We start from the raw sequence: 20129 nt of genomic DNA on the forward strand, positions 1-20129 counted from the left end.
GACGTCTGTTTGTGGCTTGCCAAATCTTGTGTTTCCACAAATTGATAAAAACAGAACATAGAGGTGACGGGGATGATCTGTTATCTGACGGGCTTTGATGAGCTTGGGGAACATCACAGAAATAACTTGAACAGGAAGAAGTAAAATAGATGGAGTAGATTACAAACAGAAGCAGGCAGAACTTCCTCTATCATAGTCTGACTACTGCTGAAACAAATGCACCAGAGAAAATAAGTTAGACTGCTTCTAAAATTACTGGCCACTCCCTCCTCTCTCTCTTTATTTATAACGTTCGCCTTCACCAAAAGGCCCTGAATATTGTTAGGGATGAGTCTGAGCCAGAGATGCCCTCTGGGAGGTGGTTCAGACAATTTTAATTCTGGAGTGGTTTAATAGACGTGCATTAACCAAGGTTATTTGACTCATGAAAGGGATACTGTTGGCACTTTTAGGTAGATTTTTTTGTTATTATGTTCTTACTTAAATATAGTTTTATTATTAGTATGTTGTGTTGTCCTGTCTGTCCTGTTGCACCACAAGCTCACCAAGGCAAGTACCTAACGATGTTTGTTGTAATGGCAATAACAAGGGGTAAGTTAACTTATTTCAGCATACGATGAAAACGCTGCTTACTTACAAATATATTTAATTAGATACAGTTAGATATAGTGTACAGTTGCATACAGGATGCATGCATGCAGCACACAGTACAGTGCCTGTAAAGGTATTAACCCCATTTTGACCTTTCAAAAAAAACCCTGTAATGCCTTTATCAGGCCATATATAGCAGATAGCTGAGTGGATATGACATGCAACAGAGGTCCATGGAAGGCGGGACTGATATGATCAAACTGCCTCTTTAATTTAAATGTAATGGCAGTTAATGTGCTTTGAGGTTAAAAACACAAAAACTTTCACTGGAAATGGCTGCAAATTGTAGAATTAAACAGACCTTTGAAGTATGTCAGAAAGTTTTTCTACTTAACCAAACCAAATTAGGCCTAGGTATTTTGTTTAATGTTGGCAAAAAAGCCAAGATTTCCCATCATGAGCAACACAAAAAGTTATTGTAGCTATATTACTTAAAGACAGGAATATCCTCCAATGTCTTGTTGATTCAGAAAAACAGCAACATCTTTTCCCCCATTAAAACTTTGTAATTCTAAGATCATTATCTCATTAATTCTAAAAAAACGGAGCAGATTTGTTTTCTTAAATTAATGCATTATGCTTCCTTAAAATATCTGCAAGACCCTTACAACAATGAATTGAAAATGTTGAATAATAAATTAAAGATTGGGTGACATATAAGTCGAAGTCATAATTCAGAGCCAGAGCCAGAGAAACTCCAGTCCAGTCATGAGTCTCTTCCATTCCATCAATGCTTGTGGTGGATTCTAGTTGAAGCCTCACCTTCTAATTTGTGTAGAAGATACATTTGACCTCACAATGTTCACTCATTTGTCGTTTTGTAGGTTCCTTTAAGAGGAGGAAGAGGAAATCCATAATAGTGACGGTGATGCTGCTGATCGTATCCGTGCTCATCCTCATCTTTGGCCTGGCTGCGACAACCAGGACACAGAACATCACAGTGGGCGGCTACTACCCGGGATTCATTGTGAGTGCGCATTCACACCTGCGGGCAACTGCAACAGGCACAAAACAGCAGGCGTGCTCACTGCCAGAGTTCATAATAAGTGAGGTGTGAGCAAAGTGAAAGTGTTTCCAGTGAGCTCTTACCGCTCCTGGACTCTGATGAACATAATTACTGGGTGAATTTCCCTTCACATTTATTATTCAACATCACTGTCATTAGAGGCTGAGTGAGGTAAAGTATCTCTGCCCATAAATGTGTTTTCTTCACAGTACTCGGCTTTCAGCATTCTGTAAAGAGCTACAAGGAAAGCAGCCAGCTACACTTTTAAAGATGTTTCTTCTAACTTTACCATCAAATTAATCAAATTCATAATTTAAAGGTGCAGTGTGTAAGATATTGATATTAAAACATTTAAAAAATGAACTAACATTATTAACAGAATATGAAGAAGTTACAGTTAAGGAATGAGATGAGAGATGGTCCTGAGGCACGAGGGGAAGGCATTTAGCGAGCACAAGAAACTAGACTGAGCTGGACTACCACTGAGCTGAGGCAATGATCTGGCGACATGTGGGAGTTGAGCCAGGCTAAATGTACTGCTGAGGTGATGAGCTGACAGGTGATGAGCTGCAGGTTTGTGTAGGGGCAAGTGGCCTGGGAGCTGAAGAGTGAATTCGACAGGTGGGGAGTCATCTCAATTCTTACACATTGTACCTTTAAATCATTCAAATATAGTGGAATTTACAGAGATTTACATAGAAATAGAAATTAATTGAATAACATAATGCATCATTAAATTGAGAGATGCTTTGATCTTACAAATCCTCAAATTACAGTAAATGAATCTACAATGCATTTTACTTGTCTATAAAAGGGAAGAGTTGAGACTTTGGAAACATGCAATCATGACAAACACTTAATACTTAATGCATCCCACTGTGCTATGAAATCAAAGCTTTATTGTCAAATTAGAAAAATGCTCTAACAGCCATTTTCTCTCTTTTCAGCTGGGCTTTGGCTCTTTTCTGGGAATTATCGGTGCTCATTTGATAGAGAACAAGAGGCAGATGGTAAGAGGATTTATATTACCTCCGTGCATTGAGATCACTTTCTAACGACAGCATACAGCTCGATTATGTTGTTAATGTGACAATAGACACAGCAGACTCAACCCAGACTGAGAGTCACACTTGACCCGAGGAGGTTTGTGTATCAGAAGTAGTATCCTGGTCTTCAAGGGAGGTGCAGCCAGAAATAGAAATAGGGTTTAAGTGGAGGAGGGCAGATGTCCATGTTTGAATGTGGGGAAGGAAACTGCAGAGGAGCAGGTGGGAGGTGCCGGATAGGGACTGCATGGGCTGAAATGAAGAATGAGTTTGTACTATGACACCTTTTCCCATAATGCAGCGGGTTTGGATGCCTGGAGTTCCAGTCAGTGTGTGTGTGTGTGTGTGTGTGTGTGTGTGTGTGTGTGTACACGCAACGACTAACGCCATGACATGTTACACCACGCTGCATCTGATTTGTTGTTTGCCATAAAATGTAACTACTTTCAGAATGTGTTGATATTATTTATGGTTTAGGGCATGAAAGGCAAAAGACATTTGTATTATTACATTGCCAGTAGAGCTCAAATGATTAGCTGTTTAACAGAAAATTCATTAGCAACTATTTTGATCATGGATTCATCATATTATTAATTTTTTAATGCAAAAATGCCAAGAATTCACTGCTTCCCACCTCTCAAAGGTGAATATTTCCTGGTTTTCTTAGTCTTCTATGATAGTAAATAAGTTTGAACTGTGGAACTGGAAATTGTGATGGACATTTAATCATCTAACATTTTAATTGAATAATTGAGAGAATAATCAACAGATAAATCAACAATTAAAAGAATTGTTAGTTGCAACCCAAATTTTCAGTGATATAAAACAAATATTTTCATTATATATTTTCACACTTGTAAATGGGGGAAAGTCAATCCTAATTGATAGGAAACATTATTGTAATTCAACCAATAATCCTATTAGCAGAAATCAGCAGCAAACTGTGCGAGCAGAGTTTCCACTACCACAGTTCAAAATAAACGCCATTAAGGTATGAGGTATAAATAAAGTCAAAGTGTACATTGATGAAGAAACATTGTTAATACACAGTGCTGTTTTTATCACTCTACTCCATGTAGTAGGGTCTTTATTGCTGAACGACACAAAGAACCTGCATTTCTTCTGCCACATATGATCATAAATTATCTTCTTGAAATCCCTGAAAACTTTAATATTTACTTTAGTATAAAACTTTCTATTTCTGTACAACGTCAAATATGCATGTCTAAATATGTAACAATCAAAGTTAAAGTGTGGATTTAATAACAGCGGCCTGGCAACATAAGCAAACAACCACACAACTGTCATCAGACATTGATGTGTTTCCAGATAACTCTCGTCCACTTCAAACCAGAGAGAAGAGCACAGAGAAAAAAACACAAATACAGAACTCTTTAAAAAGGTCATATTATGCTTTTTGGCTTCACTTTCCGTTATTGTATTAGATATCTTTTTGTGCATGTAATGGGTTTGAAAGGGAAAAGGCCCAAAGTCCACCACAAAGGTAGTTACGAGCAGCTAGTCAGGCACGCCCTCAAAAACACTGGTGGAGAAACACTGAAGGCTGAACCAAAGCCATGGTTACCAGTAACAGCTCGTCAGGATCCGCCCTACTCTGCTTCTGATTGGCTATTAGGACTTACCTAGGTACTGCACATGTGCATCTCTGTGCTAAAAGGGAGCGTTCAACAGAGGGGTGAAAAGATATATATATATATATATATATATATCTTTTTTATATATATATATATATATATATATGTTACTGGTGTTTTTATGAAACTACTGCACTGCACCTTTAAAATATGAACCTGAAAATGAGTATAATATGACCACTACATTTAAATAAGTAAAATAGATCTTAGTTTGGCAGAAAATAGTGTTTTGGTGGATCTTTTAGAATAAACTGATTGAGAAAATACATTATCAGGGCGTTTAAGATTCACCAGCCTGACTAACTATCAGCATGTCTGCTAAACGTGTTGTTGAAATTCCCATTCCTGGTTTTATTTATGTTAGCATCCTCGAAATCTTGGTACAGGCATAAATCCCTGTTCCCTTTACTTGCCTTAATCTATTGTGTGCACTTGCACTGCCTCCCTCCTGTGAGCTGGGGAGGCTGCAGACAGGGCGGGGTGATCTGTAATTGAATACACGCTGTCTTTATTTGAAGGAGTGAAAGGAGGCGAGTTAGCCCTATAGAAGTGCCTAAAAAGAGCTGACCACCATGCCAGCCACGAACACCTCTAGAGCTAGGTAAGGGTTGTCCTTTACCCTGCCCACAACCCCCCTCCACCTTCATCCCATTCAGAGGGATTGAGAGAAGCTCATGTGCTAAAGGATAGTGTTGGAAGTAGTTGGATAGGAACAGGAGTTTATAGTCTTGAGTGAGTAAAAACAGTTTTGTCTGTCTGTTGTCCTTTACAGTTAGTGGCATCTATTGTCTTCATCAGTTTCGGAGTGGTGGCTGCCTTCTGCTGTGCTATTGTCGATGGAGTTTTTGCTGCGAGGCACATTGTAAGTAGCACTGAAGCGACTACTTATTTAACTTACCTAATAAATTATGTATATGTATAACACTTGTGCTCCGACTTATAACAAGCTTATTAATCAATGCCATCCCCATTAAAGCTTAATACAGTCTGTCTGCATTAGATATATATATTAAAACATATGCCCTTCTGCAAGGGCATTGCTCACATACGGCAGGCTGTATGGCTACAACTGCTGCACCCTCCTCACCGAGAAAAATATATAATGTGGTAGAGAGAGATTATTCTCCATGACGCAAGTACTTGAAACAATAAATAGCCACTAATGCACTCTCAAAACAATTATGCTAAAATAAGTTATGGCTGGGTAAAAAGGGAGATCAGTGCCATGGGTTACATTTGCCAGTATGTACACACTAAACTACATAGAGGCACACTGTTGAATGGAAGAGCAATAGGAAAAGCAATATGATGCAGTGATAGACAGTGATGCTGTCCGATGGCTGGTTATTCATTGTAACTATACTGTACTTTACAATTGTTAAATGTCATTAAAATGCTTGTAAATATTTCAGAATTCTACTTCTACAAACTAAATCACATTTTTGGTGCCTATGGACATAATCCTTTTTGCTTTACCTCAACTATAGATCAACTATGGGCCTGGACAATTAGGTGCATAATAATCACAATCATTGATAATTATAGTTGATTAAACGCCATCATGCTCAATATTGATTCTTGGCATCTAAAGCACTTTCTGACCCTTGACAAATGTTTGTGAAATATACTACACAGGTAACAGATTTATTTATAGGGATTGTGTGAAAATGAAGGTAATATTCTCCCAAACATTAATACAATAATAAATATACATGTTGTCAATATTGAGCAAAATAAGCCATAGTGTAAGTTTGCTGTCACATGTATGTTATAGGTTTGTGTGTTTTAGTGGGTTAGTGTACAGTATTACCAAACAAATATGTGATTAATCAGATTAGCACAGGTTAGTAACCAGCCTTGCTTACTAGCTTTCTAAGGGGGGTTGAATGATGATGATAATCATGGTTACCGTTGCAGTCATTGATCATGGAGCACAAATCAAGTATAAGCTTCTTCTAATTTAGTAGTTTGGTGTTAGTAAGTAGACCCGTGATGAATCGTGCAGTGAAATATAGAAACATGTCATTTATTGTGCTGCAGGACCTCAGGCCTCTGTATGCTGGACGCTGTGAGTATCACTACAGTGAGACTGCATCTGACCGCGATGTAAGAAACACACATTTCACTTTCTGTTCCCAGAAACATGATGAATTCATCCTATGTATGTTATTAATCGTCTGTCAATACAGCCATTGGTTGTTTAGCCATGAAGTTGTATAAAGACATAATTAAGAGGCAGAAATCGACCCATATTGAAGAGACTATAAAATAACTTTTGACCTCCAGGTCTCCTGTCAGTCATCACGCACCTCCTGCAACCTGCGAGTGAAGAGCAACACCTGTTACTGCTGCGACCTCTACAACTGCGGGAAGTGAGTACGCTGGGTGGTCGAGCCCCTGATACACCTCTGAATCAGTGGCTACTTACCTTGCTGTGACGCCTTGATTGTTTGGGACTTTCAATGTGTCCCGTTTGATGTGTTATTTTTGCGGGAGATTTTTTATTTTTTATTTTTGCACTGCAACTGCGTTGATGGTATTAGAACAAGAATGTTTCTTTTCTTTTAACCTTTGTTTCAGAGAACATCCTCTTATGGGACTTCAGAATAAAGATGTTTTGAAAAAGTTTAGGAAATCCTCCATGATTTGGAAGTAGGTCCCTTTTTTCTAGAACCATATTGGCCGTTAATGATCAACTCATGATTTCATTTAATTTTTTTGACAAGTGATAATTAAACCTAAGTAATGTATGTAATGTTTAGTTTTTATGCTTTAGCCCACCATAGAAGTGTGTTTTTAGGGAGCCATTTGCTCTGCATGTCCATTTTGTGTCTGATCAAACACCCATGGCATGTCCTCTGTGTCTCAGATTTGAACCAAAACCATCTGAACTTTTACAGAGACTTATTCATCTATATAAATCAAACCTTGTTGTATGTCTTTTAATGTGTCCTGAATACAAATGCACAGAGCCCGGTGGTGATTTTTGTGGCTTGACTGTAGGCTGTTTCCCTCTCTGTCCCACCAACTGGCCTAGCCGTGTAGAGGTTATTGGAGGCTACCACGAATACACAGATGTGAAGAGCTGCCAGGACGTGGTGCACCTCTATCACCTGTTATGGTTCGCTACCATCCTCAACATCGTGGCCCTCTTTCTGGGCATCATTACTGCTGCAGTGCTGGGAGGCTTCAAAGACATGGTAGGTCAGGTGACTGAAGAGAAGACGCCATTGGACAACTGGGCTTAAATTCTGCCTGATGTGTCGAAATAAGTCTGGTACTATATATTGATCTTTAATTATAGATTTGTCAGTATGAGCTGATGTAAAGGTGTTTTGTTGAGATGATAGCGACTGATCAATATTCTTCATGTCCTTGTCAGACTCCTGCTGCCTCAGAGAGTGCATCTGAACCTGAGGCCATTGCAGCTCCAGTGCCCTCACAGCCTCCTCCACCCACCACTTCCCTCAACTCGTATTACAACACTGCCCCCTGCCTGCCGCCTTACACTGCCTACGACCTGCAGGTACAGAGCCTATTAAACCCTGCAGTGTACTGCGTGATATGCGTAGAGTGAGAATGTCGCCAAAACACTAATTCATTTATTATTGGCTGTTTTATCAGTGATGTCTAGTTATTTAAAGCAGTTGAACCACTTTATCTATTGGGTCATTTGATGTTGCTGCTAATTTCCCTACATGTGCTAGTGTTTCATTTTTGGTGTGTATATATAGAGTATTTCACAAAAGTGAAACACTGAAGAAATGACACTTACTCTACACCCCTGAGTGAAAATGTCCAAATTTGGCCAAGTGTCAATATTTTGTGTGGCCACCATTATTTTCCAGCACTGCCTTAACCCTCTTGGGCATGGAGTTCACCAGAGCTTCACAGGTTGCCACTACAGTCCTCTTGCACTCCTCCATGACGACATCACGGAGCTGGTGGACGTCAGAGACCTTGCACTCCTTCTTCCGTTTGAGGATGCCCCACAGATGCTCAATAGGGTTTAGGTCTGGAGACATGCTTGGTCAGTCAATCACCTTTACCCTCAGCTTCTTTAGCAAGGCAACGGAGGTGTGGAGGTGTGTTTGGCGTCGTTATTATGTTGGAATACTGCCCGGCAGCCCAGTCTCCGAAAGGAGTGGATCACGCTCTGCTTCAGTATGTCACAGTACATGTTGGCATTCACGGTTCCCTCAATGAACTGGAGCTCCCCAGTGCTGGCAGCACTCATGCAGCCCCAGTCCATGACACTCCCACCACCATGCTTGACTTCAGGCAAGACACACTTGTCTTTGCACTCCTCACCTGGTTGCCGCCACACACACTAGACACCATCTAAACCAAATAAGTTTATCTTGGTCTCATCAGACCACAGGACATGGTTTCAGTAATCCATCCTTAGTCTGCGTGTCTTCAGCAAACTGTTGGCAGGCTTTCTTGTGCGTCATCTTTAGAAGAGGTTTCCTTCTGGGATGACAGCCATGCAGACCAGTTTGATGTAGTGTGCGGCGTATGGTCTGAACACTAACAGGCTGACCCTCCATCCACCCCTTCAACCTCTGCAGCAATGCTGGCAGCACTCATACATCTATTTCCCAAGGACAACCTCTGGATATGAGGCTGAGCATGTGCACTCAACTTCTTTGGTCGACCATGGCGAGGCCATGTTTAACTTCTACTGACCAGTATGAGAGAGTGTGAGAGCGATAACACCAAATTTAACACACCTGGTCCCCATTCACAACTGAGACCATGTAACACTAACGAGTTACATGACACCGGGGAGGGAAAAAGGCTAATTGGGCCCACTTTGGACATTTTCACTTAGGGTTGTACACACTTATGTTGCCAGGAGTTTACACATTAATGTCTGTGTGTTGTGTTATTTTGATGGGACAGCAAATTTACAGTGTTATACAAGCGGGACACTCACTACTTTACATTGTAGCAAAGTCATTTCTTCTGTGTTGTCACATGAAAAGATATAATCAAATATTTACTAAAATGTGAGGGGTGTACTTACTTTTTTGAGATACTATATGTTGGCTTTTATATTACCCATTGTTTTATGCTTTTGTATGGGTTGGATACTATCTGTTTTATACTTTTAATGTATGTTTGTTTAATGTTTAATGTATTGTGTGCTTGTGTTTTTTTGTCTTCGTTTAAGTGAGCTCTCTAAGGCAAATTCCAATCAACTCTAAGGCAAATTCCAATCAACCATGTTTATATGGTCATGAAGTATTGAATCTTGATGTCTTTTGATAAAGGAAGTGTACGAGAAATGAATCAGTTATTATCATGACATGAAATGGCATGCAACTTTATCTTAATGCCAGCAGTCAGTAGTCAGTATGTACATCTGCTATAATCTGTATTCTTCTCTCACTGTCAACAGACAAATATTCTAAATAGGGTTGTAAATGCCTGCAGCAAATACGTGGTCTGAGTACAGTTGATAGAGAAAGTAGAGTCCATGTGGTCTGACAGCTCCCCCTCCCCCTACATCCAGTTTCTGACTCCCATTAGCCCCCCCCCCCAAAAAAAAACAGATAAAAGGACTATTTCATACCCCATCTCTATAAACCCAAAGATGTCTTTCAGGAACCAAATTCTTTTTTTTACCCATAATTTCACTTATGTATTCATGTGCTTTGTGGTTTTATCTTGTGTTTCTCTGCTGCACAACCAGTTGCCCTTTCAGGACAAATAAAGTGATTGATTGAATAGTCACTAGCAGTGAGGACCTTATTCTGAAACCAAACTAGTAAACATGTCATTTTAATCAGTGTTTTGCCTTTCCAGCAGGGCTCCTACATGTTCCCAGACTCCTCAGGCCTGTCAGATGACTCCCAGTCTGGAGCCAGCCACTTGTGGCCCACTTTGATCCCGCCGCGCTACTCACCTCCTCACAACCACCCTGATGAGAAGCCCCCACCGTACAGCCCATAACGTGGCACGAGCACAGAAGGCACCTGGCATGTTGTTAGATGCTGAATGAGCAGTTTGAATACACAGTCCCTCTGGGCTCTTCCTCACAATCGTTGAAAACTGTGTCGAAGGAAAGGTGGTGAGGAGGGCAGCCACAGAGTACACACTAACTTTGAGTTCAGCCCTACAAAAGGGAGCGAGTGTTTGTCTCCCTGGGCATCACTCACACTCATGCCTTCACTGTTTGTGTGTGTGTTTGTGTGCATATACACATCAAGAGAGAGACAACCGGTTCAAAGCCAGGACTGTTTACACATCTATCTGCCTTAATGCAAATGGACTTCCAGTGCTGCAGCACTCTGTCACCTGCACTTATTGTGGTCAAAAACTCTCCAGCTCATAATTTACGTTCACCTCTCTTTAGTACATATTGTAAATGCTTCCCGCCTCGAGTGCGCCCTCACTGCTTGCACTGTGAGGATCTGGACTGACCTTGTGTCAGATTAGATGAAAGCTTTAGTATCTGTCACTAATCTAAATCAGCAAGAAAATTAAAAGCTGTAGAGCTGTAGGCCCAAGCAGTCGTTTCTTTAGCGGCTTAAAGTGTCACTGTACATTATTAAAAGGCAAAGTTAGCAGGTGTTAAGTACTCATAATGTATGTATAGCAGTGAGACATACAGATCGTTTCAGCAGTTAAGCCTTGTACAAACAGATCATGGTATCTATATATCAACTTTTCTGTTTATGTTCATAAATATCTCAATCAGTGTGGTGAACTTTGCACAGAAGTATTCTTAAGTTAACTATCACTCGAAACCCTATTTATTGTATTTTCACTAAAAGCTGCAAAGCAGATAAGCATATATTGTGTCTCTTTGTAAGTAGCCGTAATATTACATCTATTAGTTGTGTTGTCTTTGTCACGAATAAACACTGGTACGGTTCAGTGTGAACAGTCAGTGCTGGATTCACTGACAGGAGATGGGACATTGTGAAAAGTCAAAGTTAAGAACTGTTGTTCACTGAGGAAGAGAAAAGTGTAAAGTCAGTCCATGTCCACAAAACCAGTCTGTCAGCTTTAATCACTTTTTATTATTTAAATACATTCTCAGGGACTGATTGTCAGTTCCCTTTTGTCTTGCCATTAAAACATGTTTTGTGTAAATTCAAATAGTGTGCGTTTCTTTTTAGCCAAGCTTTAGCCATTTGGACGGCAGCGTCAGTTGGTCCACCATTAAATTCTGTACAACAGTGATTCCGAGATGATGATCCCGACTTTTCCTTTAGTGCCGACATGAGGTTCACATTATGGGTTGTTGGTAAAATTTCTCAGCAAGTGTTGGACCAATTGCCACGACATCTGTCAAAATGTTCATGTCCCCCGTCAAGATAAAACTGTTGTAACATCCAATATAGCGCCATCTTTGGGTCAAACTTCCCAAACACAGACCTGCAACGCCTCAGCTCTATTTATATGTATAGTGCTAATCAGCAAGTGTTAGAGCATGCTAACACGCTAAACTAAGATGGTCAACGTGGTTAACATTATACCCGCTAAACATCAGCATGTTAGAACGCCGACATTAGCATTTTAGCGCAAAGCACCCTTGTTCCCAAGTATAGCGTCACAGAGCTGCTAGCACGTCGGAAGAAAAGTCTTGTTTAAGTAAATCACATCAGTGCAATTGGATGAAATTAAATCATGTTTACCCATGTCTCTGAAGTCTCATTGCACAAGTGAGTTCAGCGCTTCCATCATGTTCGCTGGCTGTACACACAAGACTTTGTATCATTTGTTCAGACTTATTTTACTCTAATATTTTGCATTGTGACAGAGAAAATTGATAAGATTTCCATTGTGTCCCATTTTGAGATGCTAGAGAAGATACATTGCAATGACACAACACAGTAAATAAAATAGGTGTTTATATGCTGGTGGTGCAAGACGATTAAGTTAAAAATAGTAAAAGAATAATTTATTTACCATCAGGGAACCCTCATTGTTAATTGACAGAAAAGGGACATTTTGTACAATGCCAACAGAACCATGTATTTAATAACTACTTGATTTTGTCTACTGCTATGTCCCTAATAAATACAACTGTAAAAAAAAAAAAAATAAAAAAAGGGATTAACACAAATATACACTGTACATCATACATCAATGTTAATCTGTTAATTACAAAACAAAACCTGCATTATTTTATTGAACAGCAGAATAGATTTTCTTGTTAGCACTACTTTTTTTACTCATACTGACCAATCACTACATTTTGACAATGGAAAATCAGAGTGAAAAAGTAAAAATATTACAAAAAAAGGATTCTGCCTAATCCAAGCTAAGTGCTATATGTGCAAACTGAAATAATCCTCAGTTACTGTCAATCCTATCATCACATTTGTATGCAAAAATCACTAGCCTACTCTGCGAAGACTGGCAGATTTTTGCAACACTCCTTACAAGACGTCAAAAATTTACAGAAAATAAAACAGGTTTTAATGGACAAAAAAATAAGCCATATTTGTTTTTTTCCAGCAATTAAAATCATTTATCTTCCCTGTCACAATACCCACATGTGGGATCACAAATGATCACAATGAAAAAATATAATTCAGACCATAATCAACATTCTCTTGTACAGAACGAAAACCAGGAATGGTCATTTCAGAAACTCCTTGTATCTGTTAAATCGTTTTCCTCTGATACTCAAAAACAGAGAAATTCAAACAACCTTGATTTATTTGATTATGGGTCGCATCCTGTATTTTACACAAATCTGTAGAAACCGCAGATGCATAAATGTATCCAGACCAAAGGAAAAAGGTCACCTGGTTACACACAAAGTCATCAGCTGAGGTTTCACCATCTTAAATAAGTGACTCCAGTTCCAATTTAATGGAATAGAGCTCAATGTTCTCTTTAACTGATTTAGGCAACATGGCCTTAAAGGTGCTACTAAAAGGATAACACTATTTAAATATCTCATTTCAATGCTTCCATGCAAATCTTCAGAATTTGAGGCCGAAAAGGAAATGTCAACATCAGTTTGAGCCTGCACCAGCTGTAACTGGTCTGATTCAGAGAAAACCTTAACGAACACGATTATTATTTTTTTTTGCCTTTTTATTGGAGGGACTGATTTAAACCCCCCTTTATATTTCTGGGGCAGTTCCATATAGATTTTCCTCCATGTGAACCACTTCTATGTTTTCTTGCTAATGTGATTATCATTTATTCCAATGATACCGAAGATCAACTATTAGCACAAGCAGAGTAAAATCAGTTTGTTTCGGTGCCATCTCCAGCGGGCACTGGCGGACATGTTTAGTACAATATTACAATACAAATGTTCTTAAAGGGTAAGGATACAGTAACCATACCTTAAGCTGACACTATCTAGAATTACAGAAGAATATTGTTGACATGGAACCAAAGAGGAAAATGGGTGGGGGGCACCTTAAAGGCACAGGCAATGGAGCAACGAGAGTTGCTCAGTAAGTCTCTGGTATAACAAAGTCAAACTCTGTAGCTCCCTGTGGAGGAGTGTTCATCGTGGACTCTGGTTGGGCGTGAGCATCAGGTGGCATGTGAGCTTCGGGCTCAACAAAGATGTCGTCCCAGTTCAACATTCTACTCTGGGTGGAAGACCTGATGTCTTCGCCAACTGTGGTTATATGATGCACGCTGCCATCCTCGGAGATGACGGGGACCCCCGGCCCGTCGGTACTCCATGAGTATGGTTTCATCTGCACCGTTTTACACGGCAGCAGTCTGTACAAGTTATTGTCGGCTTCATCTTTCTCTTTTCTCCCGCTGGGGTCCTGGTTGTGGACTTGCTTGCAGTGGGTGGACAGTACCTGGTAGTTCATGAACATCTCATTGCACAACAAGCACTGGTACCTCCGCTCTCCTGTGTGGTGGATTTCATGTTTAGTTCTGTACTCTGCCAAAGCAAAGACCTTGTTACAGTAGCGACACGGGTACTTCTTTTCCCACGAGTGGGTGTTGAAGTGACGACGGAGACTTGTCAGACACACGTAGGGGCGCTTGCAGACGATGCACACATAGAAAGTCTTCCCATCCATAATCAGCTCATAGTGATCCTCAAGCTCTGTTTTGGTCCTCTTCTTGTTTGGGCTGGCCTGAGTTGATGTGGGTGTTTTATCAAAGGGTTTCAAAGGCGTTGCCATTAATGATCTCTTCCCTTTATTGGCTTTAGAGCCTCCTTCGCCTGGATCTTCCTTCACTGGGACAATGTCATATGTATTTTCTCCAATATTAGCATAGACTTTACAGCCTGATGAAATTGAATCAATCTCTGTGGCTGTATTCAGTGTCACTGTCTTTTTTGCTGCTATAGCTGATTTGGGAGTGTTGGTTTGATCTACTGTGCTTTCAGACACATCTAAGAGCCGTATTTTGAAATTCCCTTGCTGAGGTGAAGTAGAGACATGTTTTTTGTGGACTCCCAATATATCGCTGTTTTCAGAGGACTGAGAGGCACTCGAGGGCTCAGGCGTGACGCTGCTTGACCTGGCTGGTGTTGTGGGAGCACTTCCTGAGGAAACTCTGGCAGGGGAAGACGAGTTATTGGAGCTGCTGTCTGGACTGCGCAGAGGGCTGCTGTTGGGCAAACTGGGGTTTTGACAACGGATGCTGGGAGGCTTTGTAGCACATGTTCTTGAGGGGGCTCTGGCTTTCTCTGTATGTTTTGCAACTGCATGATTTGATTCTTCATTTTGTTTTGGTGCTACATTTTCTGAATCTGCTGTATCCAAATCAATGACCTCAGCAGAGTTGGTTTTCTGATTGGTTGCTCTGGTTTGACCATCTGTCTGAGAGACAAACATAACATCACTGTCCGAGTCCTCATCATTACCTGCAGGTGTGCTCGTCTGATTGAATTCCTCCGCAGATATTGAGAATGATTCTGTGATGATCGGCATCACCTCAGCGGGTGTGTCACTTTTGCATTCCACCTCCTTTGACAAACCAGGTAGTCCCTTAACTTGTGATAATGGTGAACCCAAGTTTGCAATAAACTTGACTCCCAGTATCTGTCCAGCATTTATGAGCTCCTCAAGCATATCAGAGCGGACGCGGACAATTTTGGAGCTGTAAATGTAATTGAGAATTTCCTCAAAGATTTCTGCTCTGATGAAGTTTAACTCGATAACTTGTCCAGCTACACTGAAGAGCTGGTGGAAATATGAACTTGAGGCAGACAGGATTGTTTTGTGCGCTCTGAATTTCTTGTCCTGTATGATAATAGTGACGTCGCAAAATAATCCATGATTTCGCTGCTCATTCATCGACTTCAGCACAGCTGTTGAATACTGTGTGTCGGTCGCAGATATTAGCTTTAGACTTGGCATGTCTGTAGAGATACAAAAAAAATGTGCAAAAGTCAGATACTTACATTGTGTTGATATGCAAATACCACTCAACTTCAATGAAACATGTAGTTAAGGTATTTCCCTATCCTGATTTTCCAGTTCTAACAGACAGTTATCACTGACACCCAGGTGAGTAGTGCATTAATTTTAACCACAAATACCTCTGACTTTGTTTTCTTGTGTTTCTGCAAACTACAGTCCACTCCACTTTATTAGCTAGCTGATACTATGGTTGTCTTATACCCCAAATAAATCCTAAATCCATGAGGGTTATTATGTCTTTTTGTGGAAATTGTCTTAGGTGTTGATTTAAGCTCGTGGCCACAGGCAGTAGTTTGACGTGCTTTTTAATTGTAGTGCGTTACACAGAGGTGTTTCAAATAGAAGATTTGAGGCCAGTATTGATATTTAACAGTAAAAAAAAAGTCTGTTCTCTTGTGGACAAACTATATGACAGTGACACCATTACCTCAAATATGTATATACACACACACACACTATTCCAAAAAATATGCCAAGCTCTAATTCCTAATACTTTGTCTAACCTTACCGATACAAACGAGGTGGACAAAATATTACAAAGCATTTTGTAAACAGTAAAATCTAACAGCACCACAAACTACAGGCTGCAAAATTATCATGCAGTCGCGGAAAAAACAGTTAAAAATAACTGAAAGGCATTATGGCAGGGCTGTTGCTGGCTGCATTAGCTTAAACTGACAATTAACGTTAACTGGCTATTGTTGAGGTGACAAACGCGTTATTTGAGGAAACATAATTCCTAGTGGTGGGACAAGCCGTGTTTCAGTCTTTGATACAAACAGGAACAGTGAGAATATGAATGTAAACGGTGTTTGTAGTCATGCAAACAAATGTTTTGTGTGCAAGTTATGCCAATCAGGCAACAAAAACAATAACGTAATCTTAGCTTGTGTTAGCTAAACGTTAGTTAGCCAAAGTTGAAGCAGAAATGTTAGTCTCGCATGACACTGCACAAGCGTTGAACTACGATTATTTAACTTTAACAAAGACATTAACTACTTTCACAAATCTCTAAGTATTCCTTTAGACGTGTTAAATGTGATATTCAAACGCTGTTGTTAGCCAGCTAACAAAGGTAACGATAGCTGCGTTCACTCCCCTTCTTCCTCTTTAATGAAACCCGGACAGCGCGGCCTACAATTTAGCAGCGTGTTAGCATACTACATTCAAATACAGCGCAACAGTGAATGCATGCTACCATAAAATAGTCCTACTGCACATACAGTGAAATCGGTTTACCTGCAGCACTTGTGTTTTCTGCCAAGACTAAGCAGGTCCGCTATCACCGACTGTAACAACTTAGCCAGAAACAGACAATGGCTAACAACAGACAGCTTCCCCTGCCAGCCGCTCTCAGCCCTAACTACCGCCTCATTGATTAAACAGCCACAAGGAGTCGCCGTCGTGTAGAATGAACAACTACATAACTCAAACTACATTGTATTAACTTACAGGACATATTACAAATAACATATTGACTTCATGCTAGCCAAAAAAAATAATGAAATAATGCACGTGCGATAATTCAGTTGAAAACCGTTTACTTTTTCCACACCGGGTTTTAGCGTCGAGCCAACAACTACCGGTTCATCGGTTTAGCCTTCAAAATAAAAAGTATAGCGACAGCTACTAACGGGAATTACACAAAGTAAATTGAAGTACCTGGCGGTCTCTTTTTAGGTTCACATTGTCCTCCAAGAATGGATCCTGTTTGAGTCTCTTTGCAGCGGTAAAAGTCTGCGTGAAGATGATCGGACACAGTCTTCCTCTCGTGTCCATTGTACTTACTATAATTGTTTGCGTGTTTAGCAGTGTAATGCCGCTTCATATTATATTCTTTATATAGTACTTTCTGCCGGCAGATGAGGCACGTAGCGGTCGTGTTCAACTCCGTGAAAAATAACTCCACTGCCAGAGCCTCCTCAACGTACTTCTTCACCGGCTCCACGTTTCTAATGATAGAAACAGGCATCTTGCTTTGCATCGCGTCTCTGTTGCTACGAAAACAAACGAGCTAACGTACTTTACAGAGAGAATATCGCCGTGTAACAAGTTCATTCATTCCGTCTTGGTGGTTTAAAATTCAAGCCCACTTTGCTCCGAGGTTCCGGTACGTTAGTGTGAGAAATCGGAAGTTGTGTTTTTAATGTACAAGCTAAACTTTACAAAACGTCCAACAACACATTTTAAACTTTACATTTATGCGCACCATTGTGCCACATTTTTACATTATTTCTCCATCATAAGAGTGAGCCGCTTGATATTTCATTGTTTATATCGCTATTTAGTCAATAACCTTATTTTCCGCAAAGGACACATAAATCACCGCCACCCTCACTGGACTGCAGCACTGAATGCAAACCAAAAAGCAGAACTAAATCCCACAAAAATTTTGGCTGAAGTGCTTCACATCTGCAAAAATCACATTAATTGAACAGGAAGTACAGACTTGATATGAAACACATTTAAAACGCACTGTTTTGATAAATCTTTTTTTATTTTAATAATATAACTTAAATGATATAACAAAGACAATCTGAGAGTGGAGGGGTTTACATTTACATTGACTAATTTGGCAGACCCTTTAATACAATAAACTATCAAAAGAGATCTACAAGTGATAGTAGATACTAGTAAGAAAGATAAAAAAGATATGGAAAGACTGTGGCAGGTGCCCATAAAAGCTGTCCTATAATAATAATAATAATAATAATAATAATAATAATAATAATGTATTAAATTTAAATAACGCCTTATCTTAAGACACTCAAAGCGCTTCAGAATGAAGGGGGGAACTACTCTCTACCACCACCAATATGTAGCTTCAGCTCATTCATGATATGTGTGACCTAATATCATGACTCACCTTTGATTCTCCTTTCAGGCTTCACATGAGCCTGTCCAGCAGCTGGTTCAGTCTGGCACCGGATCTCTCTGGTCAGTTCAGGCTGAAACAGAACAAAAAACTGAATAATTCCAAGAAACTACTTTACTTTTTGTAACACCCCATAACAATAATGACTTCAAGAAAAACATCTTTTCCAACATCAGGCAAGAAATCCCTATTATTGGTCCTCGTTTTATGATGCGGGCACTATGGAAGCGGTCTGAATAAGATTATAAAAAGTATATATAAAATATAACTGTTACATAAAATCTCACTTTTAACTTCGGGATTTGATAATATTCATTATTAAACATTTTCAACAAACATTAAATTACTTTTTCATAAACTGTGGCTAGATTATTAAGATTTTCTATAAACATTGTATTTCATTATCTAACAACAGATACAAACTGCAATTTAACTCAGTTTTATTAACCCAACTAACCCAACAACAATAACAACAACATAGCACACATTAAAACATTATAAACTGACTGAATTGGTCATCCAAATAAAACATATAACTTGTGTGCTTTTGGCATATGTGTGTGTACGTGTGAGTGTGTGTGTGTGTGTGTGTGCGCGTGCGAGTTTGTGTGTGTACTTGGTCATCTATCATTTAGGACCATTTTGAGTTTTAGAGTTGAGTTGAGTTAAGTGAAGACATTTTAGAAGGGGACATTTGAAGTTTGAGGCTTCAGACTAGCGTTAAGTTCAGAATTGGGTTTAGGTTTAGTTTAGAGTAGGGGTTGGGGTTAGGCATTTAGCTGTGATGGTTAAGGTTAGGGGCTAGGGAATGCATGATATCAGTGAATTTCTTCACTAAGATAGAAGTACAGTAGTGTGTGTGTGTGTGTGTGTGTGTGTGTGTGTGTGTGTGTGTGTGTGCGTGTGTGTGTGTGTGTGTGTGTGTGTGTGTGTGTGCGCCTCTTGCTTAATGGAATTCAAAGTCTAGCCCACACCTCTTTCAAGAGCTCCACATGGCGCTTTGTCACAGGCTGTGGGGGTGGTTTCAAGGACATTATCAAACAGGTACCAGAGGATATCATCCGGAGTTGAACAGAAGAATCGGTTTGGTTCAACGCGATGCATACATTTCACTTGGACATGTGTTTCATCTGTGCTAAAGATGATGCCTGGATACAGCTCTTCATCACATCTGAGCATGCACCACTGCCCAACCAGCTCTAAACTTCCCCACTGGATTTCCTTTTCTGGCGGTGGATTCCCTTCACTGGCTGGCTGTGGCACAGCAGTTGATACCTTCTGGCCGAAACTTAAACACTGTGTGTTGAAGAGCTTGCAGTTAAACTTCTCAAGGGCATGATTTGGACTTTGTGGAGAAGTGGTTAAGTTCCTCAGTACTTCTCTTCTTTCCTTGCTTCTTTTGTAAGCCACTCTCCACTTTCTGCGCTTCTGCTGCTGTTCTCTTTCACTTAAGTCATTGATTCTCTTTTGTTCCCCCGTCTCTGTATTTTTTCTCCATCTCTGGCGTTCATTCTGCAG

General features: G+C 40.0%; 2 protein-coding genes across 8 annotated transcripts in view; one reads left to right on the forward strand and one right to left on the reverse strand.

The window, feature by feature from the left end:
- Window positions 1–11468, forward strand: part of tmem255a (transmembrane protein 255A) — a 14301-nt gene extending 2833 nt beyond the window's left edge. Inside the window, exons 2-10 of one of the 5 annotated variants that reach the window (XM_046030188.1) lie at window positions 1476–1618; window positions 2605–2667; window positions 5131–5220; window positions 6399–6464; window positions 6645–6730; window positions 6939–7010; window positions 7390–7558; window positions 7741–7884; window positions 10170–11468. In XM_046030188.1, coding sequence (XP_045886144.1) covers window positions 1476–1618; window positions 2605–2667; window positions 5131–5220; window positions 6399–6464; window positions 6645–6730; window positions 6939–7010; window positions 7390–7558; window positions 7741–7884; window positions 10170–10316 — 980 coding nt within the window. In that variant the 3' untranslated portion in view covers window positions 10317–11468. The remainder of the gene's footprint in view (window positions 1–1475; window positions 1619–2604; window positions 2668–5130; window positions 5221–6398; window positions 6465–6644; window positions 6731–6938; window positions 7011–7389; window positions 7559–7740; window positions 7885–10169) is intronic. The other 4 variants (XM_046030189.1, XM_046030191.1, XM_046030192.1 and 1 more) reach the window with 4 other exon arrangements.
- A 778-nt stretch (window positions 11469–12246) lies between these two features.
- On the reverse strand, window positions 12247–17824 carry zbtb33 (zinc finger and BTB domain containing 33). 3 transcript variants are annotated; one of them, XM_046030185.1, is made up of 2 exons: window positions 17399–17824; window positions 12247–15675 (listed from the first exon to the last, which is right to left on the reverse strand). In XM_046030185.1, exons 1-2 carry the CDS (start codon window positions 17718–17720, stop codon window positions 13790–13792), a joined length of 2208 nt encoding a protein of 735 aa, XP_045886141.1. In that variant the 5' UTR covers window positions 17721–17824; the 3' UTR covers window positions 12247–13789. The 3 variants fall into 3 exon arrangements, with proteins under 3 accessions (XP_045886141.1, XP_045886142.1, XP_045886143.1); XM_046030186.1 differs by lacking the exon at window positions 17399–17824 and adding an exon at window positions 16976–17255; XM_046030187.1 differs by lacking the exon at window positions 17399–17824 and adding an exon at window positions 16960–16983.
- Window positions 17825–20129: the final 2305 nt, after the last annotated feature.

Source organism: Micropterus dolomieu, linkage group LG19 (genome assembly GCF_021292245.1).
Source record: "Micropterus dolomieu isolate WLL.071019.BEF.003 ecotype Adirondacks linkage group LG19, ASM2129224v1, whole genome shotgun sequence".
Lineage (NCBI taxonomy): Eukaryota > Metazoa > Chordata > Actinopteri > Centrarchiformes > Centrarchidae > Micropterus > Micropterus dolomieu.

Coding starts and splice junctions, on each gene's coding strand:
- zbtb33 (XM_046030185.1), bottom strand. CDS start 17,720: ATGCAAAGCAAGATGCCTGTTTCTATCATTAGAAACGTGGAGCCGGTG. Junction 15,676..17,398: donor ACCTAAAAAGAGACCGCCAG/GTACTTCAATTT, acceptor GTATCTCTACAG/ACATGCCAAGTCTAAAGCTA.